This window comes from Mchenga conophoros, linkage group LG17 (genome assembly GCF_057382185.1).
Source record: "Mchenga conophoros isolate Kocher_MC1m ecotype Shallow Benthic linkage group LG17, M_conophoros_male_GT1.1, whole genome shotgun sequence".
Classification (NCBI taxonomy): domain Eukaryota; kingdom Metazoa; phylum Chordata; class Actinopteri; order Cichliformes; family Cichlidae; genus Mchenga; species Mchenga conophoros.
The window spans coordinates 40,942,953-40,970,729 of record NC_140542.1 but is presented as its reverse complement, the minus strand read 5'-3'; the positions used below and the strand labels follow the sequence as shown (position 1 = coordinate 40,970,729).

The 27,777-nt window shown below is 43.6% G+C and overlaps 1 protein-coding gene across 1 annotated transcript; it reads left to right on the top strand.

Annotated features, from left to right (window-relative positions):
• The first annotated feature begins 299 nt into the window (after nucleotides 1-299).
• rint1 (RAD50 interactor 1) lies at nucleotides 300-27,759 on the top strand. The gene is made up of 15 exons (XM_085251978.1): nucleotides 300-836; nucleotides 5,821-5,946; nucleotides 11,565-11,680; nucleotides 12,806-12,979; nucleotides 13,267-13,407; nucleotides 14,194-14,362; nucleotides 15,684-15,794; nucleotides 16,184-16,409; nucleotides 17,546-17,683; nucleotides 19,482-19,576; nucleotides 20,092-20,196; nucleotides 21,869-22,089; nucleotides 23,413-23,593; nucleotides 24,471-24,589; nucleotides 25,065-27,759. Exons 1-15 carry the CDS (start codon nucleotides 615-617, stop codon nucleotides 25,273-25,275), a joined length of 2,355 nt encoding a protein of 784 aa, XP_085108104.1. The 5' UTR covers nucleotides 300-614; the 3' UTR covers nucleotides 25,276-27,759.
• Nucleotides 27,760-27,777: the final 18 nt, after the last annotated feature.

Sequence of the window (27,777 nt, the reverse complement as noted above, 5' to 3'; positions counted from 1 at the left end):
GAAAAATGTCTGAATCTTCTTGTGTCTTGTTTATAGCCAACAGCACGTTTAAACAGCCTGAGCTGTGTGTTGGAGACGAAAGGTGTGTTTTCATTGTTATTTATTATTGTAGAATCACAGTGATTTAGTGGTCATTAAGGTGTGCTCGGAATCTGCACACCTGTGATGAGTCATGTCACGTGCTCCCCTACATAAGGTATGTCTGTAGATCAATAGTATTGGTATCGGTCCTGCATTGACTTGGTATCGATACTACAATCAGCTGTACTGGACCCGGTACCATGAATGAATGTGCTGACGTGTAGCGGACGGCGCCATCTGTGACGTAGGCGTTTTCAGGCAAATGTGGGCTTGTTTTCTCCTCCAGCGTACTCCTCGTGTTAGTGAAACAAACACGGGCCATACGGCAGCAGTGGCTACAGTTTACAAGAGAGCAAGACACGCGTGGTAACGTCCCTTTATGTGAGACAATCTATAAAGGAAAATGTAATATGAAAGCCTGGCATGTGTGTAACTACGCGTGACCGCTACACGCGTGACCTCTTCCCGCGGGGAACCCAAATACAATTCACGAGCGCCTCCGAGGAAGGCGGTCGTTGCATTCGAGAGGAAAGATGGCGGCGGCCGTAACAGGAACGCCAGCGCGAGCAGAGAGTGAAATAACAACATGTTCCTCACAGCCTGCTCATACGGCAGCGCCACACCGCGAAGCTTTATCTGCGGAGGACTTCGTGGCGGGTTTCCTGGAGGACAGAGACACCGAGCTGATGTGCCCGAAGACCGTCGGTGAGCTGATGGAACATCTGACCGAGCAGAACAACACGCTGAAGGAGCAGGTGAACGAAAGCATCATATATACAGAAACACAGCGAAGAATGCGTGAGATGCGGTCCTGCTCGCTGTGTCACTAACACCGGGACAGGTGGGAAATGTGGCAACCGAGTCTCCCAGTTAAAGACAAACAAACCAACCCTGTAATTGCTCCCAAAAGGCTGATTGTGTCCATCTGGACGTTTCCGTGGGAGAAACGTTTCGTCATCATCCAGGTGGCGTCTTCAGTCTCAGCTGACTGCAGCTTTATAAACAGGACATTTGCACAATGACCTCACAGCCCACAGAATGAGCTGTGGGCTGCCAGCGTCTGTGTCCTAATCACAGCTCAGTAAAAACGTGCACAAGCCCACATATGAGATTAGTAGTGGTGCAGTTGCGTGGACACTGGCGTGGGAACAGTATGACGGTGCATGTTTCTATATATCTCCATTTTTACACTAAAAATGTAAGACGTAAACAAACAAACGTCTATAACACTGTATTTTTACACATTTCTGTGTCCTCGAGAAACACGTTTGTGCGTTGTTGTGAAGTTTATGCACTTATTAATAGTTAAATTAGATTTATGGTAGAAAGACTGATTGTATAAACCTTGTTTTGAGCTCAGTTATAGCTTTAAATCAAACTGTACTCCTCCAGGCAGCCAGTGGGGGGCGCTGGTATGAGCCACTGCCAGAAGTCAGTGTTTTGATTGTGTTGAGTCTATTCCGGCTCTTTTCTCCCAGCTTTCCAGTCTCAGTGTTGTCAAAACAGACTTGAATGACTTGTTGGATTAAACCCCTGTTGTCTGGTGGCTTTGAACACACCGGCGGGCAGCTTCATTTTCTCCTCAGAAATCTCTAAATATCACTAAAAACTTTGTTTTTCTTCATGTTGGAGTTTGTTAATGCGGTGGTTTGAAGGATTCACACCAACTTCTTCCCAGTAAAGGTTTTAATGGTGATTACAGGAACAGTTGTTGTTGTTTTGGACACTAGAAACACGTTTTTGTTTTATTCATTTAACCTGAGCTCACGTCTCATCTTACCAGACAGAAACTGGTTAGTTGTTACTAAGTTACTGACTCCATTTAATCAGCAGTGAAAATAAGTCACCAGGAGCACATCACTGTTTCAGACAGCCTAACATACACTGTGTCTGTGCTTTCTGGCACTACCTAAAATCATCTTTATTATTATTATGAGTTCTTACAGCAGTGGATCATAATGGGACATGAGCTGTAGTTTTCCAAAGAAATAACAGTTTTGTACATCATGCAGGTCTTTTGTTGTACATTTGTTGATGCCAGGTTTAGCTCTGCTTTTGTAACGGACGGTCACGGCGGGTTGTGGCCTCTCCACGATGTACTCGTGGATGTTTAGAATAGAATAATCCTTTAATTGTGCCACAAGCAGAAATGTGGTTGTAACAGCAACAAGAAAAAAACACACGTACATCAAACAGCGCACAGAACAGAAACATACACAATTTAAAAAATATATATATTTACATCAAGGACAGTAGTTACCAAAAACAGAGTACTGTACAGTTATTACCATTAAATAAAATGAAATACATTTTATCTGTAAATAAAGTGTATTTCAGATAAGAGGCAAACTCAGCTTATAGTGTGAATCGGATGATGAAATAGTGCAAGTTACAGCATTGATGTAAACCTGTGTTTGTTGGGAGCAGTTCTGATTGTACAGTGTGACAGCTGCAGGGAGGAAGGACCTGCAGAAACGCTCCGTCATGCATCGAGGATGCAGCAGTCTGTCACTGAAGGAGCTCTGCAGCTCAGCATGCATGGGCTGGGAGACTCTGTCCATCAGAGATGTTTTGGCCAGAGTCCTCCTGTCTCCCACCACCTGCACTGGTTTGATGTCTCATCCTGTGGTGCTGACACTCACCAGTCCCCGGCCTCCTTCCTTGTGCTTAGCATACAGCCTCAGGGTGCTGGACTTGGGGTGTGTAACGGTGGACCCAAGAAATACCAGCCGGAGCGACTTTTGACAGTGCAGAACTTTTTATTAAGCTCGGGTTGTAGTGGACACATATACTCCGCGCTCTCTTTCTCTGCTGTCACGTCCACCTCCGTCTGTCACTGCCAACACATAAAGAGACACAATCACTGTCAGATCCCAGCACACCTGTTCACCCCGCCCCTGCGCCGCCCCGGGAGCTCACTGCATCACGCCTCCTCTGCAGCTGGCCAAGGACCACACCCACGCCACAGGGTGAAACCCTCCATGCATGGTCAGGAACTTCCTGGTCTTGATGTCATACACACACACACACACACACACCTACCTACCTGTCTATGTAGACGTAGCGTTGTCAACCTTTTGGGAAAATTGAATATGGTCGGAAAAGTCAGATTGTACCCCTGCACGCTCTGGCATTATGTATTACAATTCTAAAATATGTATCAATAATTATTGTTTGTTTGTTAATTTATTTCAAACATGTAAACAATGTACAGGTACATTTAGTAAAGAAAATACGAGAGAAAAAAGATACTATACAAAAGTTGATACATTTCAATATTGCTACCATTCTGATTCATTTACGTGTTGAAAGGGAGTAAGAAGTACACACTTCTTTAATCCCACCCCTTTGCCATAAGTTATCAGTCAGTATTTAGTCATCGTCCGTACTGATACAATCTGTAATAAAATAGCGAACAGATTTCCGATATGCTATAATATCACATCATGACATTTTCTAGAGACTTTCACTTAATTTCAACATTTTCATGTCTTTATAGTTCAAGAAGATCATATTTTTAACTCTTTTTGAACCGTTTTCTGTTGGACGTTGCTTCAGCTTCACTCCATGCACACAAACACTGAAGCTTTTTCTTGCAGTACGGACCTTCACTTACAAAAACCCCTTCAATTATAACTTCTTTAAGAACAAACATACTCTGAATATTTCCTGGCAGTTCCTTATTTTTTGCTTTGAATAGAATTTGTGCTGTTTGGAATTTCACTAGATCGGCACATTTCAATATTTCAGACTGCAGTAACCTGTAACCTGCAGCGTGGATGATTCAAACTGCGTTTTTTGAAGAGTACAAAGTGAATGTAATGTAGTTTTACAGTTGTGGCCCCAGACCTCTGCACAGTAGCTTAAGTAAGGTGAAACCAGTGAACAGTAGAACATGAAGGCATGTTCTGTCTAATACCTGCTTTGCCTTGTTTAGTGTTGCAATGCTTCGTGATACTTTGGAATGAATATATCTTACGTGAGCTCTCAGTTAAGATTTTTTTACCCCCAGAAATTTATTTTACTTTACTTATTTCATTAGTCATATCCTCCAATAAGTTCTGCAGATCATCACCAGAGCAGAAGATGTTTGTATCATCAGCAAAGAGAACCATTTTTAATACTTTGGACACTTTACAGATGTCGTTAATGTGTAAGTTGAAGAATTTTGGGCCCAAACTGACCCTTGGGGTACACCACAAGCAATGTGCACATAAGGAGCATTTAATTTCACAAACTGCTTCCTGTCACCTAAATAACTCCGGGCCCAATCTAGAGCGACCCCTCTGACACCGTAACGTTCCAGGTTTCTTATTAATATATCAGGATCTATGGAGTCAAATGCCTTTGTCAAGTCTCTGAATGACCCAGACACATATTTCTGATGTATTCTATTGAATCTAATAGTGCCGATGATGTTGATCTGCTTGATCTGAACCCGTACTGACTCTCAGTGAGTAGTTTATGTTTATGTGTAAATTTCTCCAGTCTGTTTTTAAACAGTTTTTCAAGAACTTTTGAGAATTGAGGTGGTGAAGAGACCGGCCTGTAGTTTGTGAAATGGTGTTTGTTGCCAGATTTGTATAGACTAACTTTTGCTATTTTCATTCTGTCTGGAAATCGACCAGTTTGAAATGATAAATTACAGATGTATGTAAACGGTTTTATAACAGCCTCAATGACTCTTTTAACCACGATCATATCAATCTCATTACAATCCAAAGATTTCTGATTTTTACATTTTTGACAGTTTCAAAAACGTCATTTTCACCGATGGCTGTGAGGAACATAGAATATGGATTTCTGTCTATCGGTGTATCCGGTTTGTCCTGTGCTCTCCCAGGATCAGCGCCTGTTTCTGCTGAATTTGGTGCAGCAGTTACAAAGAGTTCATTGAGACTGTTTGTCACAGCGTCCATATTCATGGTCGTTACAAATGAAATACTTGTAGTTCTTTTGTCCAGCCCCACGTTTTATAACACTGTTCAGTATTTCCCATAGGCTTTACATATTATTTCTATTTATATCTACTATTATAGTTATTTGTAAGGCAAGGCAAGGCAAGTTTATTTGTATAGCACAATTCAACAACAAGGTGATTCAAAGTGCTTTACAGAGACATTAGAAACAAGAACAAATAAAAAGCATGATTTAAAATTGATTAAAACAAGCAAATAAACTAACTAACTAATTAACAAACAAATTTGTATTTAATAGATGTTATAAATTTAATTATGATTTTCTTAAACGGGGACGCTGCACCACTGAAATGCCATTACACATGTCGTTATAGTTATTTATAATGGAAATTAAAAAACTGTTCATGAACGCCCTCGTATGGATGGAAATGCTAACTGTGGCCTGTAAAGTCTGAGATGTAACGTTTGGGGTTTTCAGTTTTTCCTCTTCGTCTGTCGGTGTTGATGTGGCGCTGCTCTCTGAGTGGTGATGCTTTTTGTGATGGCGAGCATAAATGGTTGTGGCCGTGTGATGATGTCACTGGTGCACAAAGCAGCCAGTTTTTATCGTTTAAAATACAAACAACACCCTTACGGTACATTTAGTTGTCCATAGGCCTGCTGTCATCCCCTTCTGCTGCTCTCGTCTTTCTGTTACTCACTCGTGTAACTTGCACATTTACACACAGTTATAGAATTTATTGTTTGTAGAAAGCTCACACAATCATGACGCTCTGAAATCTTCGGTATGAAATGTAAGCAGTTCTGTTTTGCCTTTCAGGTCCTGACTGTGTCCAGTTTGGTGCCTCCTAAAGTTTCAGCAGCTCTGTCTGCTGTCGAGGACGCCAGGTGTTCTCTGGAGGCGCTGCTGCAGAGGGAACAACTTACCTTCAACATCCTGCACAAGGTAGTGACATCACTAAGGACGCCAAAGTACTCTTGTCTTGTCTCCCTCCTTGATGGTAGCGCTCCGAGCCTCTTGAGCTTTCCCAGGTGTTTTGGTTGATGTCTGTCAGCTTCATGTCACGTTTCCAAACGTGGAAGTGGAGTTTTGGTCCTCCGACAGCGTGAGCCCTCGCACACCTCGCCATACCCCGTGTCCTTGGGGATGTGACCCGGGTTCATGCATCGCACATGGCCCAGCCATCTGAGTTGACTCTGACTGAGCAGTGCACCCAGACTTGGAGTACTGACTCTCTGCAGTACGTTGGTGTTTACCACAATACGTCTAAGATATCAGAGGCTGCAGTTGTTCAGCCTTCTGTCCTGGCTGGCTTACTCGGACCAGGATTCAGTGCCATAGAGGAGTGTGCCAAATATGTAAGCTTGATACCACGCGTGTTCAGCCATGACAGCTGCAGTTTTTGCTATCACTTGTATCTCCAGAGAGAGGGAGTTAGAGATGATGGAAGGTAGGTGAAGGTGTCTACCACCTCAGGATGGACCGGAGTCAGCATCCTGGATCATGATGCTTCTCTTTTTCGGGCTAAAGGTTAAGGTAAACTTGTTGCAGGCCTCAGACAAAGGGCTGACTAACTGCTGCAGACATGAATGCTGCATCGTCTGCAAACAGCAGCTCGTGAATAAGGGACCTCCCTGACCTTGGTTTTCGAGTGTCCCAAACAGGAGAATCGTTGGTGGGTGCATAGACGCTGAGAAGGTTAGCAGTGCCCGATGATACTGACCAGTGAGGATCCTCTCGGTCCCATCTGTTGGTGTTTCAGTGGCTGTGAGTGAGTTCTTCACAGCCAAGTCCACAGCATGCTGTGTGGGGTTGTGTAATCAGTGATGGAAGCTAAGGTCAGCTAAGCAGCTCTCCGGTGAGCAAGCAGGTCCTCGTTAACGACTGCTAGCATCAACTGAGATCGTCTGCAGTAGTGATGTTTATTATTGAGGGATTTGTATTTATTGTGCTATTTCTTAAATTTGTAAATCTGTCACATATTGTATTGTTAAATAGTCTGTTTCTGTTACTGTACCCACATAATTTCCTTAGGGATTAATAAAGTATGCTGATACTTGTAGCACCATATCACCCTATTAGAGCACTTCGCTCTCGCTCTGCAGGCCTACTTGTTGTTCCTAGAGTATTTAAAAGTAGAATGGGAGGCAGAGCCTTCAGTTTTCAGGCCCCTCTTCTGTGGAACCAGCTTCCAGTTTGGATTCAGGAGACAGACACTATCTCTACTTTCAAGATTAGGCTTCAAACTTTCCTTTTTGCTAAAGCATATAGTTAGGGCTGGACCAGGTGACCCTGAATCCTCCCTTAGTTATGCTGCAATAGACGTAGGCTGCCGGGGGATTCCCATGATGCACTGGGTGTTGAATATTGTAGGGTCATTACCTTAAAATATATAAAGTACCCTAAGGCGATGTTGTGATAATGTTGAAATAAAACTGAAAAGAAAAACAAAAAGACATTTTTAAGGAAGGAAAGTAGGAGAAAGTGTGATGTGTGACACGAGCTGAACATCAGTGTCACTGTCTTTGATGAATCCCAGTTCGAGCTTTTTGCTTCAGATTGTCGTGATTAGTGTGGATGAGGGACAACAGTGCGTATACAGCCATGTTTACAACTCAGTGAGGCCTCTGTCATTGTTTGGGGCTGCATTAGTGCCAGTAGTGTTTGGGCTTCACTTCCCAATGATCCCAGTTACACTGCCAGTACAGTAAAAGCATAACTGGATAATAAAATGCACAGTAAAACCCAATCAGTCATAGATCGACCTGCAAACACCAGACTGAAGCTGGTGTGACGACCTTTGGGCTTCTTAGTACCAAACATACTTTGTTGAAATGCCACAGTCCACCTGAGTGTTGCTGTGACCACGCCGGCCCCTTTGTGACCAAAGTGGAACCTCTTCATGGCTGCTTTTAGCGACATTACATGCCGATCCTCAGCGCACCGGCTTCTTGAACACGACATCCGTGCGCGTCATGGATGTTCAGCTTGGAAATCTGTTTGGGCCATATTGAAATGTCAGCATCATTGTGACGAACGCTTCCACCACCTTGTTGAATCTGTGACATTTACGGCAGTCCTGAAGTCAAAAGGGGGCCATCTACTGCACTATGGGACGGAAATGAGTCACCGGAGGAAGCATGACTTCAGGCAGTGTTCTGCCGGTGAAGCCTGGGTCGTGCTTTTTCTTTTGTTCCTGTTAACTTAGTTGTTTTGCAGCAGTATATTTTATGCATTAATGCCCACTTACAGCAGTATACAGCATATAGCTTGAGATATTAATAAGTAATGTTTTTATTTGCAGTGTTGTAGCTAAAGTAGAACAATATCCTTCTGTGACTCTGTTAATCTTAGCCAGTTGGTCAACCTACCTACAAGGCCAAATATAAAGAGTCCTGACAAATCTACTTTGACCTAATTCTAACAAATGTCCCTCATAAGTTCCTGTCTCTAGGCGTGTTCTGTAATGATTTAAGCGATCATTGTGTAGTTGCTACCTGTAGGAACACTAAAATCCCTAAATGTAAACCGCGTATCATCTGTAAAAGAAATTTTAAAATATTTAATGAACAAGCGTTTCATTATGACTTGTCCATGGTAAACTGGGAAAATTTGAGTCTGATACCAGACATCCATCTGGCTTGGGCTTATTTTAAAGACATTTTTATGAAGATTTTAAATAAGCATGCACCTGCCAGAAAATTTAGGGTCAAGGGACGGGAGAACCCTTGGTTTTCATCGGAATTATCAGAGTCCATCCATCAGCCCAACGTGGCATGGGCAAAAGCTAGGAAAAACGATTCCCTGACTGACTGGTTAGATTTCAGGAAATTAAGAAACAAATGCACGACACTTATCAAGAAGGCTAAGTCAGAATATTATTTATCTGTTACTACAGAAAACCTCAATAACCCTCAGAAATTTTGGAAAGTAATTAAGTCCTTATCTATAAATAAAATATCACAGGCTCTTCCAAAATTCATTTTAAAAGATTCTGTCCCAGTTTATGACAGAACTGAGGTCTTAAATAGCTTTAACAAGCACTTCGTAGCTACTGGTTTTTTTTATTTAACTCTGTTGGAGCAGCCCCCATGACTCCCTGTACAGAACCCCAAACATATTTTGGGGAGCTTTTTGATTTTTCTCCTTTTTCTGTCCAGGAAGTGCATAAAGCTCTTAAAGCCTTAGATCACAGGAAACCCCCAGGGCCAGACTTAATAGAGCCCTATTTTCTGAAAATAGCAGCTGATTACATTGCACAACCTCTTACGATCCTTTTTAATCTTTCAATCCAAAATAAAGAAATTCCACTTGTTTGGAAGTCTGCTTTTGTTACGCCAATATTAAAAGGAGGCGACCCGGCCATTCTGACTAATTACAGGCCAATATCAAACTTGTGTGTCTTGGCAAAAGTCCTTGAGTCTCTTGTCAGTGAGCAATTAAGAGTTCTTGTACTCTAATGAAGTTCTCTCAAAACTGCAATCTGGGTTCAGAAAACAGCATCGTGCTGTTACGGCTGCCACAAAAGTGATAAATGACATACTTGCTCTGGATAAAAAACAGCACTGTGCTTCTCTCTTTATCGACCTGTCAAAAGCTTTCGACACTGTGGATCACGCCATTTTAAAGCATAGGCTTCTTTCTTTGGGGCTGTCTAGACATGTTGTCTCCTGGTTCACTAACTATTTGAGTGACAGGACTCAATGCATTAAATGTGAAAATCTGTGCTCAGAACTTTTGAATATTCACACTGGGGTGCCACAGGGTTCAATTTTAGGACCTCTGCTGTTCATCATGTATATAAATGATTTGGGAAAAAATGTGTCCAATGCTCGTATGCATTTTTATGCTGATGACACAGTTATTTATTCCTTTGGCTCAAACTTTGAAAAGGCAATAGAATCTTTGCAGAAAGCTTTTGACGTGGTTCAGCACACACTTCTGGAGCTGAAATTGGTTCTCAATGCTGAAAAGACAAAGCTAATGTTGTTTTCAAACATGAAGAGATTTCCTCAAACTGTCCCCTTGGTGTCCACTCTTGAGGGAAACCTCATAGAAGTGGTGCACACGTATAAATATCTTGGCTTTTTAATTGATGATTCTCTGACCTTTAAACCTCACATAGACAATCTTGTGAAAAAACTCAAACTAAAATTGGGATTTTTCTTTCGAAACAAATTTTGCTTTTCTTTTGAGACAAAAAAGCGTCTTGTAAATGCCACATTTTAATCTGTTTTAGATTATGGTGATCTGCTGTACATGAATGCTTCCGCCCAGTGTCTTCATAAGATTGACTCAGTTTATCATGCCTCTTTACGGTTTATTACAAACTGTAGGGCCTTGACCCATTGTTGTGATCTGTACGCTCGAGTGGGATGGCCTTCGTTGTCCTCCAGGAGGTTTGTTCACTGGTGCATCTTTATTTACAAGGCCCTGCTTGGACAAATGCCCACCTACATTTGCGATCTGCTCACACGGAGGAGTACTGTTTCTTATAGCCTGTGTTCAAGCGATCTTTTTTTGTTCCATTTGTCAGAACTGAACTGGGAAAGAGGGCTTTTACTTATGCTGCCCCTTTCACATGGAACATGATGCAAAAAGACTGGAAGATAGCAGATCTTATTTCATTAAATGCTTTTAAGTCCAGCTTGAGAGAGCCAGAGAAAAATGTTTTTAAAATGTAATTGTTATTTATAATATGTATGTAACTTTGTAATTTCAACGTGTTGTCGCCTCTTGGCCAGGACTCCCTTGAAAAAGAGGTTTTTAATCTCAATGGGACTTTTCCTGGTTAAATAAAGGTTAATAATAAATAATAATCCATTCACAGTCAGCCTTTTTACCCCAGACCGGGAGAACAGATCTGATTGGAGCAGAACACCAGGTGAGAGGATGATATCTGTGGAGCCGCAGTCAGACCCCACGCAGGTGCAGCGGGTCCTGGTGCACAACGATGCCTGGCCTGGTGGCGAAAGTATGCCGGCAGTTCCTGGAGGATGAAGGAGTTGATCCCACCCCATCCTCACCTGACCTAAATCCAGTAGAACACCTCTGGGAGATTATCTTTATCTATTATCTATCATGTGCTCATGTGAATACTTTAGGCAGCAGAAACCCGCGAAAGACCAGGAGCGAGAAAAAGAACCATCACGGATATGGATTCATGACTTTATCCGACACCACGCGTTTCACCTCAGTCCAGCTCAGGGATGCCCTGGTCCAGATCTGAGAGGAGATTCCCTTGAACACCACCCATCATCTTGCCGTGCCGATGTTGCCGATACATTAACCTCCAAACTGACATCTGAGATGTGTGGCCAGAAGAAGGCCGTTCTAGGAACAGATACGATGCTGTGGCAGATCCTCCTCTGGTACAGGAGCCGAGCTTACAGGACAAATACAGACAAATAAAGTGTGTGTGTGTGTGAAATGTGACCGATCTGTACAGCATAGAAACCCTAATATCTTTGTACGCTTCTCTGCTGCTGTCCAGCATTGTTGCTATCAAACGGTTTCAGACTGAAATACTGGACGTCTTCAATGTCTGTTTCTCTTTTTTGCAGCACCTACAGGATGCCCAGCCTTGGATGGATAAACTCGAACAAACGTGTAACCAGGTTGACTTTATAGAGAGACACATGAAATACCTAAGATGCCTTCAACACATAGAGGAGCTCAGGTAACACCCTCACTGTTTATGAGCAATTTAAAAACACAAAGCTTTATGCCGTCTTTTAAAGTCCAGATGCTGTGTGCATAAAAACAGAGTGCAATGATTTGTAAGTCCCATAAATCTGTATTTTATTCACAGCAGAAGATCTATTAGATGTTTAAATAAGGAAGGAAAGGAGCCAAGTTCTGCTGATTTTAAATTTGATGGCAGCAAACCTCTAAAGTTGGTACTGGGGCAACAAAAACGGGGAAAAGTGAGCGGCACTGAAACGAGTTTGAATGTTATTAAGTGGCAGCAGGTCTGTAACGTGACAGGATGTAAAAAGATTATCTAAGGAAGGCAGCGTGTCTCAGAACTGCATCAACACAACCTAATACTGCAGAGACTGTTGGATCATTAGATCATCTACAGACGACAATGTCATCGAAAGGTTCTGAGAATCTGCAGAAGTCTGTGTGCAGGGTCAAAAGTCAGTCCTGCATGTTGGGGGCACAGTGTGCCGTTCTCTGTGCCAGAGCTCGTGGAAAACAGACCGAAGCAAACTGTTGTGAAGGTCAGACAAATTGAAATCCTTTCCCCAAAACACAGATGCCCCATCCTTTGAACTGAAGAGGAGACGGGCCATGTGGCTGGTTATCAGCACTCTCTTATCAAGCCACTGATGAGAAATCCCAAAGGTTGAGTCTGTTCATCTGGATGTTTTCAGACGTCTTCAGTCAGCTGAGACTCGAGACGTGACGAAACGTTTCTCCCAATGAAAACGTCCAGATGAGCAGAACTTTTGGCATTTACTTACCTGGATGATTGAGCATGCATCTAGACTCTGATGGTACAGGGCAGCGGTGTCCAAGGCCTCCAGGGCCGGTGTCCTGCAGGTTTCAGATGTGTCCTTGATCCAACACAGCTGATTTAAACGGCTAAATGACTCAACATGTCTTGAAGTTCTCCAGAGGCCTGGTAACGAAATGGTCATTTGATTGAGGCGACCCAGGGTGAGATTTGCACATCATAGCTTATGTTTTTCTGTAACTCGGCAGCCCACCTCTCTGAGTCTCGTTCATGGCCTGTGGTCTTCCTGTTGGTGCCTGCTGTGGTGTAATGAAAGCAGTGACGTGCAGTCTTGTGTTCCAGTGCTACAGTTCAGCAGTGTCTGATGACCAGCAGTGCCTGGGAAGCCATAAGGGCAGTGGATAGCATGGCGGCTCTGGATTATGGACTAAACCAGTCTAGATGTTCTCATCTCCAGAACTTCCTCCAAGCAACTCTTAGCTTCTGGCACAAAATCATGAAGGACCGTCTGACCAGGTGGGAGCCCTCAAAGCTGCTGTGCCTTATTAGACTAAAGACATGGTGACAGGTTAATAATAAATAATAACCAGAACCACATATTTCAGAACATATGAAGCTGCTGCTGCCTCTCCCTGATGGGAGTTTCCAGGCTGCTTCAGTTCAGAAACACATTCATGAATCCGACACACGCTCCATCATCAGCTCGTTTGTAAATTTGCTGATGATTCTTTAAAACGAGCTAGCTGTTAATAAGCAAAGATGTCCCCTGACATGTGACCCAAATCCATTTTCTTCTTTCACAGTGATTTTGAGAAGCTGCTGACTCAGCTTCACTGGCCGATCATCTCTCCTCCCACTCAGTCACTGACACTGACGCCCAGCTGTCAGGAGACTGAAGGCCAGCTGGAGCTGCTGGTCGGGCAGCTCCTCGCCCTGCAGACCTCGTATCCTTGTAAATACTCCTAGGATGACTGGAAACTGTCTGCCATGTTTCTCATTTGTGACTTTAAATTGTTGGGAAATGTCCCTTCAGCCTCCATATTCATGGAGTTTTGTTAATAAAAAACTGAATGCTCTGCGTTTCTACAGGTGGGCAGGCTTAATAAATTTAATGGTAAATGTATTCGTATAGCACTTTACTCAGTCCCTGAGGACCCCAAAGCACTTTACACCACATCCAGTCACACACACATCCACACACTGGTGATGGCAGCTACACTGTAGCCACAGCCACCCTGGGGCGCACTGACAGAGGCGAGGCTGCCGGACACTGGCGCCACCGGGCCCTCTGACCACGTGGCCTGATCACGAACACCTGGCTGTTACTTTGCATGTTTTTATGTGGTTTTTTTGTGCATTTTGGCTTCATTTTTGTTAAAGAAAAATGTAATCGGACATGTTTTCATTTGAGGTTAAAATTGACTTAATTTAAATAATTTAACTATTATTTCATTTACCTGATGTAAATGGGTGCACACGCACACGCACACACACTCACACACTAAGTTCTTAACATTATATACATTCCCATGCTTATATTTTGGTGTAACCAAAGAGACCTTTTAATTTCAGACGACCTTGTTTTGGGGACACTGTTTAAAAGTTTAAACATGGTTTGCAGGAGACGTGGAGACATGAACAGGAATGTTTGTTCCACCACACGCGTGCAGAGCCGTCTTTATAATAACACATGTTCCCTGCGCACACGTTGCTCTTTAACTGTCTGACAGTGATGATCTGCTGTCTCAGAGGACTTTGGACTCCAGTGAAGCTCTGTCCTCTCCTCAGATGTCCAAACCTGCTCCCCTCTGTCTGCCCATCCAGATCATGTTGTTGCCTCTCAACAAGAGGTTCAAATACCACTTCTATGGGAACCGGCAGACCAACTCTGTCAGTAAGGTGAGAGTTCAGAGGTCACTGAAAACAGCTTTGACCACTGAAACGTTTGGCAGCAACATGTCAAAGTCTGGACGCTGATTAACACAAGAGGGAACAAAGTGTTTGATGTGCGCCGTGATGCAGTGCTGCCGCGCTGCCGCGCTGCCGGATCACAGGGTTGCTGTTCTGTCAGTTTAAGGTGGGATCGCATTAGCTGTCATGATCAATGTTACAGGGAAGTCATGTTTCTGTGGCTTTATATTGAAATCCTAGTTGTTGATAAGCGTACATATGAGTTACTGAAGGAACCGCTGTTTGATTTCTGGATGATTAATAGATCCAAACCATCCTCTGAACCTTGGCGAGCACGTGGACAGCACCTCACCAAAAGCACAGATGGGGGTGCGGTGCACACTTTTCATTATTTTTAACTCTCGCTTTCAGTTTAACGCTTTGTAACTTTGCTCTTTCACGGCAGCACAAGCTTTAGAGTTGCTCACAGACTGCGTCCACTTGACAACACGCTGCAGGCAGGCGTGGAGCGTACAGCGAGTGCGCTCTGTCTGCTCCACAGTAAATTCCTCCTAATGCGGCCTTGAGCGATCGAGCGCTCCCTGGCTCCGAGGCCGGGTGCTCATCAGCGAGTGAAGTGTCATAACTTCTGCAATAAGCAGCGTGTTATTGATGCTGGGGGGCGATGGGGCCTCGAATCCATAGCTTACGAAAAGATTCAAGAAGAGGCTGAAAATTTCGCTCCTACATAGTTTCCTTAGGGATTGATAAAGTATCCTGATTCTGAAAAGGATTAACACGGAGTATTCAAAGCTGAGCCATCGCTCTGAGAGGCGATGTCAGTAATCGTATGTACGTATGCTAAGGTTATGTGTTGTTTGGTAACACGTGTAATTACGCTGCTGTGGGTCATGTGCTGATGATGATGATCAGCTCCAGGGCATCCCCTCGTCCTCACCAGTGGGTTCAGTTGTTGTTGTGCATGTTTTTCTTTACTTGGAAGCGTTCAGAGGATGTTTGTTAGATTCTGAGTTGCAGTCTGTGCTTCTGTCATGGTTCAAACTGTCTGCTCCTGTGGTCACAGTCGTCATTGTTAGCAGGTCATCTGTAGAGTATTTTTGCAGTTGCATCCTCCTGCTGAGAAACTGGGTGCTGTTTGGAACAGGAATACTTGAGCCCTCTGTCATGGCTGCATAAACTTACCCCGTGAAATTACTTTAATCCAGGCTGTTATTTAGTCCTGTGTTTTCTACAAGAACAAGCCGTATCAGAGAGACTAGCTTTGTGACTGTCATCACAATCCAAAATAAACTTCTTTGTGTATTTTCAGCCAGAATGGTACCTCACACAGGTTCTCATGTGGATGGGAAACAACTCCACCTTCATGGAGGAAACGATCCAGCCGATCTTGGACCGAGGAGGGGTAACTCTAAGTGCCAAGGTATGCTTTCTGTTACTATGCTATAATTCACTCATTCCTAAAGTGTGGGCATAAAAGTGACTATAGGTGGACTGTAGGAGGATATTTGAAGTAAGAACTGTTTCAGCTAACTGAAATAATCGATGCTTATAAGATTCAAACACGGCTCATTAAACTGTAACACAGTAAACATTTGATTGGAGCTCAGGGCAGTTTGGGCAGTTTCTATTTCAGCGACGCCACAGAGAAGACTGACGTCAAACCTCAGAGGCAGATTTAATATTTATTACAACTTATTATTGTACAAGAGCACTACAATGTTTTCCCACCCTCTGCTGAGCAGCTTACAGGGAAGCCTCATGCAAACTCGTTGTTTCCTGAAACTGAGCAGTACCTTTGTGTTCGTGTAGGTGGAGTTGTGTCGAGGCCTGTTGTCTCTAGTCCAAGAGAAAGTGGCCAGTGATGCTTCTAAGCTGCTGTATGATGATGTGCTCTTCTGTCACTTGGTGGAGGAGGTGCTGCAATTTGAGAAGGAGCTGAGAAGCAACCATTCCTACCCAGCAGAGCTGCCTGGTGTGCTTCACCTCCTTCTCGAGGATGCAGTCCTACAGAAGTGGCTCACTATGGAAAAGAAGAGTGAGTTTTTAAGGACGATTTGGTCTTTGCTGCTCCAAATGAGACCACGTTTTTCTTGGTCTCATTTGTTATGCTGTTATTTCAATATTAAATGAGCTAAACTCAGATTTTGTTTGAATGAGCTCCACCTGCTACATCACTCCAATCAGTGGAAAGTGACTGCTTTGCTAACCCCGAGTATACGTGTCGCACACCATATAAATGAGTCAGTCACAGAGGAGGTGACGTTCTTGCATCATTCACCTCTTTGACACCGTGAACTCTTTGGTCAATATGCGAAACAAATCTTACTGTGATGCTGTTAAGTCTTCATCCTGAAGCAGTTTGGACCACGTGTTTGGTTTGCAGCTGTAAAAACCCAAACTGCAGTCAAACATGAAGGACACGGTCTAATATTGCTGAGATCTTACTGAGATTGATGAAACATTAATGCTGCTCATCGACGGCGTAATGACGGTCATGCAGGGTGAAGTTTCTAACAGTAGTAGACTCTCACTGTCTCCCAGTGACACTAGGTTACTAAACGGTTTCTCAAAATTACTGTTAATGTTACAGCAAAGACTTAGCAATGCTGCATGATCCACTCCAGAGAAGTCGATTCACTCTTTTGGAGGATTTGCATTAAGTCCTAGCATCCGTTGCAGTGACGTGCCTGGTTATTCTTTAACACGGCCTTAGACTAAATGTCATTATAACAGCAAAAACACTCAGGAGCGCATTTAGTCAACAGGACGTCCTGGACCACTTTGTTGAAGTCAGATGGTGTGGTACTGCCTAAAATACAGAATCAGCTGTGTGTCAGCAGCTGCACAAAATATTTTATTCAATGGTCAGAACTCAGTGACAGCAGTGCGGCTAATCCGTGGACCCTGAGACTGGCACACATGTAAAGATCTGATCGCACATATAGCCTCACAAACGTTGCCTTACAGTACCTTATATTGTAGCATAAAGGCCCTGCAGTCCTTCCAGATCATCCTGAATAATGTGACAGATTGTTTCTTTAAACTACATGTGGCTGTTCTTCGCTGTTACTGTTGCTCGTAAGATTTCATTTCATACGATAGCCTGCATTGCAATCTCATCGTCTCCAAGTTTGATCAGTAACTGACACAAATGTTTCTCTGTACATACAGTGGCAGTGGAAAAGATGGATGCCATGCTCTCGGCTGAAAGAGCCTGGAGCTCTCAGTATAAGGACATCAGTGATATGGATGATCTGAAGGCTCCAGACTGTGCGGAGACTTTCATGACTCTGCTGCAGGTTATTACTGGTAAGATTTGAGTATCGTTGTCTGCTTTAGGTTAGCTTGAGCTGTTTTGTTATGTTTAATAATATTCTAACTTATGTATAACACCATTTCACCAAAGAGCAAGAGGTGAGGTAAGGAAATGATCTTTGTTGTAAACTGCTTTATGGAAATAAATTCTATGCCGTTGGAAAGCCTGTTTTATCTTTCTTTAAATGGTGCCATGATGTAGTGAAAATGCGTTTGTGGGTTGAGTAGCAGAGTATGTTTGTCGCACCCATGAGAAACTTGCCAAATCTTCTGTGCCAACACCAAACAACTTTTTCTGCTGTTGACTCGTTTGGTCTCAGTTATTTGATTGGATGGTTGAAGTCTGAAGAAACGACATGCTGGAAACTGAACATTCATTTAACAAACAGGAGCTTCAGTAGCACCTGGAAGAACTATGTTTGTTTGTTTAGAGAAGTAAATGTGAGGCTTTTCAATCTCAGTACGCTTACAGGTCGCACTTACAGGTAAGTTATTACCACTAATAGGTTCTTTGTAATAAGCATAAATACAAACAGCCTGCGAGCTGCAGTGGTTTGTATGATATCTATCTAATAGACTCCAGTTTGTGCATGTAAATGGAGAGTCCTCTTCACACACTGAGGTTAATTATGGAGTTCCACAGGGTTCAGTGCTAGGACCAATTCTGTTTACATTATACATGCTTCCCTTAGGCAGCATCATTAGAAGACATAGCATACATTTACACTGCTATGCAGATGACACCCAGCTCTATCTGTCCATGAAGCCAGATAACACACACCAATGAGTTAAACTGCAGGAATGTCTTAAAGACATAAAGACCTGGATGGCCGCTAACTTTCTGCTTCTTAATTCAGATCAAACTGAGGTTATTGTACTCGGCCCTGAAAAGCTTAGAAATATGGTATCTAAGCAGATTCTTACTCTGGATGGCATTACCTTGGCCTCCAGTAACGCTGTGAGGAACCTTGGAGTCATGTTTGACCAGGACATGTCCTTCAACGCACATATTAAACAAATATGTAAGACTGCTTTCTTCCATTTGTGCAACATCTCTAAAGTTAGAAATATCCTGTCTCAGAGTGACGCTGAAAAACTAGTTCATGCATTTATTACTTCCAGGCTGGACGACTGTAATTCATTATTATCAGGAAGTCCTAAAAACTCCCTGAAAAGCCTTCAGCTGATCCAAAATCCTGCAGCAAGAGTCCTGACAGGGACTAGAAAGAGAGAGCAGATTTCTCCTGTTTTGGCTTCCTGTTAAATCCAGAATGATCAGGCCCCGCCCCTCCCTGAGCCCGGTTCTGTCGGAGGTTTCTTCCTGTTAAAGGGAGTTTTTCCTTCCCACTGTCGCCAAAGTGCTGATCATAGGGGGTCATATGATTGTTGGGTTTTCCTGAATCTATTATTGTACGATCTACTGTACAACATAAAGCGCCCTGAGGCGACTGTTGTTGTGATTTGGCGCTATTATGCGGTTATTAATTTATTTGTATAGTATTAACTTTCCCCTGTTACCGTACTATTACCACTTTATTACAGAGCTGTAATAGAAAGTGCGGCCCACTTATAAAGAGTCAAGCATGGTGGTAGCATCAAACTCTTACCAGTGATACTGGTGCAAACGATTATACTGGTAAATCAACTTCATCGGGTGAAGAAGGAATCAAAAAATAACGATACGAGCTGTGTTTGGAAGGGATACAAAATAGTTTATAAAATATCTTATTTCCTGTTACTGCATATAAACATTTTTTGAATAATTTTATTTCTGTCGTCCCTCCATACTTAGAGCGGTACCGGACCTTACCTTGTCCTTCTGCACAACTGAAATTTTTGGAGCTGCAGAAAGAACTCGTGGATGACTTTCGTATACGACTCACTCAGGTAACATTCAGATTCAAAACAACAGCTGACAAAATGAGATGACAGATCAGGGAATTAGGTTAGCTCTTCATCATCTGCTCCAAATCAGTGAACAAAATCCTCTTTTTACCCAGAGACAGTAATCACTCACAGTCATAGTGGATGAAGTGTGATGTCCATCCACTGCTGGGCTATCAGGCACGTTCTTCCTTAGTGCAGTCCAGTTTAGTTGCATCCAGGTGACCACAGCTCTGAGCACCCACTCATGTGCACACGTTTCATAGTCTTTGTTAACCCCTTTAAGCACCAGATGGGCAAAACGTACGGGCATTAAAAAACACAATGTTTACCTCTTTGTTGATCTTATTATCTAAGCCTAAATGCAGAAGCAGTCCCGGTCTGGAGCATTTAGGTGTGTTATGGTCACAGTAGTATTGTCTCTCCTCATCAGTCTGGGAAAGGTTTTATGGCTATTTCAGAAACAGTTTTAAGTTCCAGTCAGTTCTTAAATGTTTTTCTGTTCGTTTCCCTTCTAGGTGATGAAGGAGGAGTCTCGCTGCCCACTGGGTGTCCGTTATTGTGCCATCCTCAATGCTGTCAACTACATTTCCACCATACTGGGAGACTGGGGAAACGATGTGGTGGGTGTTCTCTTTCAAACCTTCCTCCGTATCTCACTAGAAGCAGCAGTGACCAATCATGGAAGCGTCACTACCAGCTTGTCTGTCCAAGATGGACCAATCACTTCCAGGACACAGGGTCCCCTTGACCCCCTTATAAGAGCCCCAGGCCCCAAACCAGCCATCCTCGCTTTCTTTTCCATGAGCTCCTCAGTCTGTTCAACTTAATCTGTTCAATGATGCTGCCGTCAAGGTAGAACTTGTTTTTCTGGTTCTCAAGAACATCTGTTATGCTGTGATTCGTCGAGCTGATATATTGTTGTAATAGTGGGTGTTGTGTTACTGCTATCTGCGTGTTACAAAACGAGCTCGTCAAGTAGCTTCTGGTTTTGTGGCTATTGCTAGCTGCCAAAGCGAAGGTTTAGTACATACAGCCCCTGGACCCTCTCAGATGAACCCCAGTGGGGTAAGGTTAAGGGTGTCGTGTTTCGCCCTTGCCCAGCTGCGTGCAGACTAACCGTCTCAGCTATGACCCCCATCCCCTCTGCGTTGCCTAAATGGGCTTCAAGCACGCACAGGCATTGCAAGCAGACCCCGACTCCTGCAAACACTCCCACGTAATGCCCAGCAGAATCTGGGAGCAGCATTTGCAAGTGGCTGTGACCCCAAAGCCGATCCCTTCCTTCGCGTCACTGCAGCAAAGCCCAGTGGCGAATCCAGCTCAGCTGCTGCATGCTGGGCCCCCCCCCCTTCCCCCCGAGGACCATGTCCCCCCAGAGGATCAACTTCCTCTCTTCAACCAGCTCTTCAACTTTGGGGAGAAGCACGGAGAAGATGAAGAGAAGGGTGTTAACATGGATATCCTTGTAGATGAAAATGAGGAGGATGCCATTCCTCCTGCCCAGGTGTCGCGGCCTGGCATCGCCATCGGCGGGGAAACTCACCCCTCCCCATGTCCGCTGTCCTGGCATGCATGAAGGAGCCGAGGCGTTACTGGGATAAGCCCTTTCACCATCAAGGGTCACTCTGGCCTGGAGATTGCTGACTGAGATTTTGGGGCTCACTGAACACCCAGTGATCAAGCATTAGATGGTTTCAGCTTCATCTGCACCGATGTGCCACACTCATGTCGGTGGGACCAACCTTCTCAGGTAAGATGGAGCGTTTCACAGCCTCCATGGTACCAAAAGGTGTATGGTCAGCCTGCGCTCAGCCTCCCAAACTGAGGACACGTGTATCGTCACTGATCTTATTCTCCAGGTCTCTCTGGGTGCAGCGCAAAGCTGTGGCCACGTCAGACCCAGCTGTTTAGGACTGAGCCTGGCCGGGACACATTGGTCAAGGTGCCGGGCCAATGTGGCCCTCGCCCTGGAGACTGTCCTGGGCTTGGCTCCAGGGTAGGACCCAGGTACCCCATTCCTGTAGGGTGCACTGGACTGTTCTGCTACTTGAGGGTTCTGTGAATTGCTTTTTGGTCCTGGGTGTGGGGGCCATCTGCCATGGGAGACCCTACCAGAGGCAAATTTCTCCAGACAACATAGTCCCGTGATCACTGGGACACACAAATCCCTCCATTCATGCAGGGATGCCCAAAAAGTAAATCTTTAGAAGATCGTGCTGCATTGACCTGTTGCAGCTGAGCCAATGAGTGATATTTAAGATTTTATAATTCTGGTTCTTTTCCTTTCTTCAGTTTTTCCTACAGTTGCAGCAGACAGCGGTCTCACTCGGTGAAGAAGCCGTCCCCGGAGGCCTGGGCATCATGGAGATGGGTCGTCTGGCTTCTCTCGAGGGCTCTCTGTTTGACGGTCTCTTAGCGTTGCTGGATCGTTTAAAAGGAGATATGCTGGGAAGACTGCTGGATTTTCTCATGAGAGAAATAAAAGAAAAAGCCAAACCATATTGCCAAGAAAGGTGAGAATTACCTGTTGACGACAGGCTAATTCTTTGTATTGTTTTACACAATTTAAATCAAGTTTTAGCTTTCAGACATCTGTGTAGCTTTAGACTAACGGGACAGCAGTCCAGAGGCTTCACAACCACAACCTGGTTTAAAGATTTATTTTTGTGCATTAAAGTAATCCAGCGACAGTTTGTGTCAAACAATTACTGTTTATAGTTAATTTGGGAAACTTTGCTTTCCAAATCGTAAATGTATACATTAAACGAGGGCTTATGTTTCACAGTAACTGCAGGACGCTTCGTCCTTCTGCTTCCAAACAGTCAAAAGTCATTTAATGTAATTCCATACATCAGTTGTAATGCTTTTAACAAATGAAACTTGCTACGTAGATCTACAACAGTACGATGAAGCTTAAAATTTATATCGTAGTATCACTGAAGGTGACGAGCCTGACAGCTGAAGGCGCGGCCTCTCATACTACTTTTAAATATCCTGGAAGTAGACCAGCAATCTGAGAGTGAAGTGCTCTGTTGCTGTGTTATGGTACTGTGTTAACAGGAAGCCAATACAGGAGAAATCTGCTCTCTCTTTCTAGTCCCTGTCAGGACTCTTGCTGCAGCATTTTGGATCAGCTGAAGGCTTTTCAGGGAGTTTTTAGGACTTCCTGATAATAATGAATCACAGTCGTCCAGCCTGGAAGTAATAAGTAGTAAGAGTAAGCATCTGGTTATTTTTCTAATATTTTTAGGTCAAAATAACAATAACGTCAGTTTGATCTGAATGTGTCAGCAAGAAAACAGAAATACCAGGTGAACCACGCGAAATCTGACAGTGAAACAGGTGAGACTCATTACAATGTTGCAAAATAAGGAGGCGCCACCTTGTGGTGTCATCCAGCACTGCAGCATATTTACCTGGCCAGGTTATATTCCCCCCCCACCTTTACAAGAGCTCGTAAATAACTACAGATAACACATGTTTGTGTCTGACAGAAGGAAAAATAATAATAGTTACTGTTGTTGTATAAAGTTAAAAGCCTGAAATGCTCGCGGGCCTGTGCCAGCGTTGGCTGTATTTACACTGTGGGGCTTTGCAGGACAACACTAATAAAAACTTCACATTATTTCTATTATTCAGATACATCATCAAAATAAAGTGACATCATATTTCTTATTTTTATAAAATTACATTCAATCTGTTGTTTTGATCATTATTTTTATTTATTATCGTTTCTTGAGTCCTTTTAATATTTTTTCTGCCACTAAGAAATATAACAAAGTCCCACATTACAGAGTTTCATTAAGTTTTTAGCTGTTACTCTGTTCTTCACTTAGGTGGTTGTCCCTGCCGTCACAACAAGACCAGTCCACCATGTCCCTGTCCAGTACAGCATGTCCCATGATGCTGTGCGTTAGGGACAGACTGTTGAACCTTCATCAGGTGCTTGGCTTTTCTCTGTTTCACCTGGCCTGGCAGGGCCTGGCGGAAAGACTCGACAACTTTCTCTACCAAGACGTAAGCAGTCAGTGCTCACTAAACCCACCTCACTGTTATTGTCCTTGATTTGTGTCAGAGCGTGCAAACAATAAACGTCTGCTCAGTGTGGAAGTGTGATGGAAGAGTCAAAACTGCTGAAGGTTCCCACCAAACGCTGCAGGCTGCTCTTTGCATTGGTTTATTTAATAAGAATAATGTTTACTTTATTGATCCCCGTGGGACCCGTTCAGTGAAGCAGTGGGCAGTCACTAAGCAGGCGCCCAGGAGCAGTGTGCAGGGACCTCGCTCAGTGGCACCTCAGGGTAGCTGTTCGGTGGATTCGAACCCCCGACCTTCTGATCATGGGGCGACCAGTCTACCTACTGAGCTATCGCCGCCATGACGCCGCGTGTTGAATATATCGGTTGAATGTTGACATTTTTCCCTGCTGTGAATTTTTTGTTTCATATGTCAAAATATTTTTTATATATGTTTGAAAGATGTTCTTTTGAGCCACTTTCAGGCCATTTTTTCCCACATTGAACATGAATATTTCAAAAACAATGAAATATTAAATGCTCACCCTTTCTTGGCTCTGGTCTGTTTTTGGGACCAACACATTTAAAGATCTCTGAAAATTTGCCAGTTAAAAATTTAAAGAGAAAAAAAATTTGTTTAGTGACGTCTCTGAACGATACGGAGTTACACTGTAAAAGACTGTAGAATACTTTAAGCTGTTCCCTGTCCAGACATTTGCTCCTAAATAAAAACAACAAACAAAAATATTTTTGAAACCAAACTAAATGTAACCTTTCAGTTTGACTTCACAGTAAATACACTTGATGTTCTGTCAGTTTTGTAGTGCTGAGCTTCCAGCACAAACGTGTCTCAGTGTATAACTTTATTCCTCTGGCAGGTGATCCTCTGTAACAACTTCAGTGATGGTGGAGCAGCTCAGCTTCAGTTTGACATGACCCGGAATCTGTTTCCTCTCTTTGGTCACTACTGCAAAAAACCAGAGAACTTCTTTAAGCAGTAAGTGTGTGTCTGTGCGTGCGTGTGCGTTTGTGTGTGCGCGGGGTAGGGGAACAAGAAGCCCTGGGTACCACAGAGTACAGGCTCAGGAAACAAATGCTACGGTAAATGGACGCCATCGTAACCGATACTGAGTTATCAGTCACGATGTCTGCGTCATACAGAAGTTTACAACTGTTCAAAATCACATTACATATATGCAAGATTATATAACAGATCAAGACGTCTTTATCCCAGATTTGTTGCAAAAATACAGAGAACAAACACAACAGCAGGAACCAGTAATGACTGTAGACAAACATAGCTGGTGTGGGGGGATCTGGGCACCTCTGCTTGGGCCGCTGCCCCCCACAGACACAGATAAGACGTCCATGTCATGAAGCCTTCATGCTTAAGAAACACTGCTGTGACCTAAGAGCGCATGTCAACTCATATTTGAAATGATATATTTTGTCCATCTGCTCTCTTTCTGCAGTGTAAAGGAGGCATGTATCATCTTGTGCCTTAATGTGGGCTCTGCTATTCTGCTGAGGTCTCTCATAAAAGAGTCTGACATGACCAGAGACTGTGCAGGTACGGGAGATCCTCCACCCGAGTCGGCGCTGAACGAGCTCGGTGTTTTCTGTTTGGCGCCGTGTGACGTGTTGATTCTCCTCTCTCTGAGAACCTCGTGGTTTCCCTCCTGATCAGTTTACTCTTTCTTTTGGTCATTAGCATTTATGTTCCTCGTAGCTTTCAGAGTTGGTCACATGATGTTCAGTAAGTTTGTCATTATTCGTTTCATCTGTTCTTTCATGGGGTATTTAATGGCTATGACATGAGATGACCCAAGTACACAACAACTGTATAAATAAACCCAAGTTGTGTAAAACAGTTCTTTTGTTGTTTTTGTGAGAGAGAGAGACACACACACACACACACACTCACTCACTCTGTTTTGGACAAACATAACAAAAGTAAACACAAAGTGCTGTTTCTAAATGAAGGTGTTTATTATTAAAGGAAAGAAAAATCTGTGTCACTCCCTCTTGCAACATAAATCAACTGTGGTGCATCACATCTTTGGAAAGCAGAGATCAGTTTCTCTGACCACACCCACGCCTGGCCACACCCACTCCTGACCACACCCACACCTGTTCTCAGTCAGCAGATCATTTAAATAGAGCCTGCCTGACAAAGTGGAGTAGACCAAAGGATCCTCCAAACATCATGCGGTCATTGAAGGAAAATCAGGAACAAAATAGAAACAAAGTAATCAAGATCTCGCCGCCTGGAAAAAGTTATAAATCCATTTCTAAATCTCGGGTCTCCAGCGAACCACAGTGAGAGTCATTCACCGCGAATGGAAAAAACCTTCCCAGGAGTGGCTGCTGAGCCTAAGAGCACAGCGACAACTCGTCCAATAGATCACAAAACACCCCAGAACAACATCCACAGAACTGCCGGCCTCAGTTAAAGTCAGTGTTCACGGCTCCATCATAAGAAACTGGACAAAAGTGTCCTGCATGGCAGAGCTCCAAGATAAAAACCACTGCTGAGCAACAGGAACGTAAAGGTCATCCTGATGACCCCCGAGATGCTCTGTGGGCTGACAGACAACAGTTCAACTTTTTGGAAGGTGTGTCCTGTTACATCTGGCGTAAAAATACCATTTCAGCAAAGGAAGATCATGCCAACAGCAAAACACGGTGGTGATAGTGTGATGGCCTGATGCTGTTCTGTGGGAAATGGAGCCACGAATTCTGCCGTCGACCAAAACATCCTGAAGGAAAGTGTCCCAACATCTTTCTGCAACCTCAAGCTGAAGCACGCTTGTGTTCTGCAACAATGATCCAAACCACAGCAGTGAGTCGTCCTCTGATTGGCTTAAGAAAAACCAAATGAAGACTGGTCAAAGTCCTGAGCTGAATCCAACTGAGACGCTGATGCAGGACCTTAAAAACACGGTTGATGCTCAAAAAGCCTCCAATGTGGCTGAATTACAACAATTCTGCAAATATGAGTGGACCCAGATTCCTCCACAGAGCTGTAAAGACTCACTGCCAGTTATTACAGACGCTCAGGGGGCCCACCAGGGGGCCATCAGCGTTTGGATTTTTATTCCCCTTAAAATAAATGCATTCATTCAGAAACTGCATTTTGTGTTATCTTTGTCTAACATTTGATCTGAAACACTTTAGTTGGTTTTTTTTTTTTGGACTAAATTAATTCTAGTTAATTCTTTGGTGTTTACTTTTTCACTTCTGTTCTTCCTCTCATGTCAATTCTCCACAAAACTTTGACAATAACAACATATACTGCCAAAATATTAATGACAGAGGTTGCTATTTTTCTGTATCCAGATTCATTTGAAGATTTGAATAATGTAATATCTGAATGTAAGCTGTTAATCTTCACAGGAAAGACGTGCAGTGAAAGGTCAAAGCTACATCCATCGGTTACGTTTCGCCCTGTGGGCATGGACGAATAGTCACCCTGTTACTCTGCAGGTCAGTCCGAATGTGACAGCACAAGACCGTCTGCCCTTTGTATACATGAGTGTGTTGGTGAACGTGCAGCAGAGTCACGTGAAGCAGCAGCTCCACCAACAAACATCTGAGTGAATCTGTGGCAGACGTGTACACACACATGTTAGATTTGTATTGTTGATTGTCATTTATGCTTAGAAATATTTACTTATATATGCTTAGAGTTTTGTAATTAGTTGTAGATTGGTAGAGGTTTTGATCCTTGATAGTCTGCAAACTTTGTGTGTATTAGACAGCACTTTGGGAGCATGAGAGGTCATACCGTGTCTTATTGTTTTATGGTAGGATTAACGTAGTTGCGTCTGTTCTAGTCTAAGTGCTCTTTGTTTAGATGAACTGCAGGACTTCCTCACCGTGTTATCTAGGATGAACCATCTAGGGTGAGGGGGAGGCTACCCTCTTCCTGACCAAGGATGTTTGACCCTTTGATCAGCAGTCCACACACACACACACACACACACACACACACACAGGCAAGGTACTCTTTGTGTGTATGTAGACGTCATATGTTAATGAACTTATGCATATTCATGTAACCTCAATAAAAGAGCAGTGGTACGGGAGAACGGACGAGAGCAACTGGGGTCAAGCGAAGGAACGGTGCCTGTCCGGTTCTCTCCCGTGCACGAGAAACATGAAGAAGCTTGCCTACTTGTGTCT

What these genes read in the sequence shown, in the direction of transcription:
- rint1 (XM_085251978.1), top strand. Translation starts at nt 615, where the DNA reads ATGGCGGCGGCCGTAACAGGAACGCCAGCGCGAGCAGAGAGTGAAATA. An exon ending in CTCCTCGCCCTGCAGACCTC is followed by an intron (nt 13,408 to 14,193) that starts GTATCCTTGTAA and finishes ACTGTCTGACAG; the next exon opens with TGATGATCTGCTGTCTCAGA. An exon ending in ACAACTTTCTCTACCAAGAC is followed by an intron (nt 23,594 to 24,470) that starts GTAAGCAGTCAG and finishes TTCCTCTGGCAG; the next exon opens with GTGATCCTCTGTAACAACTT.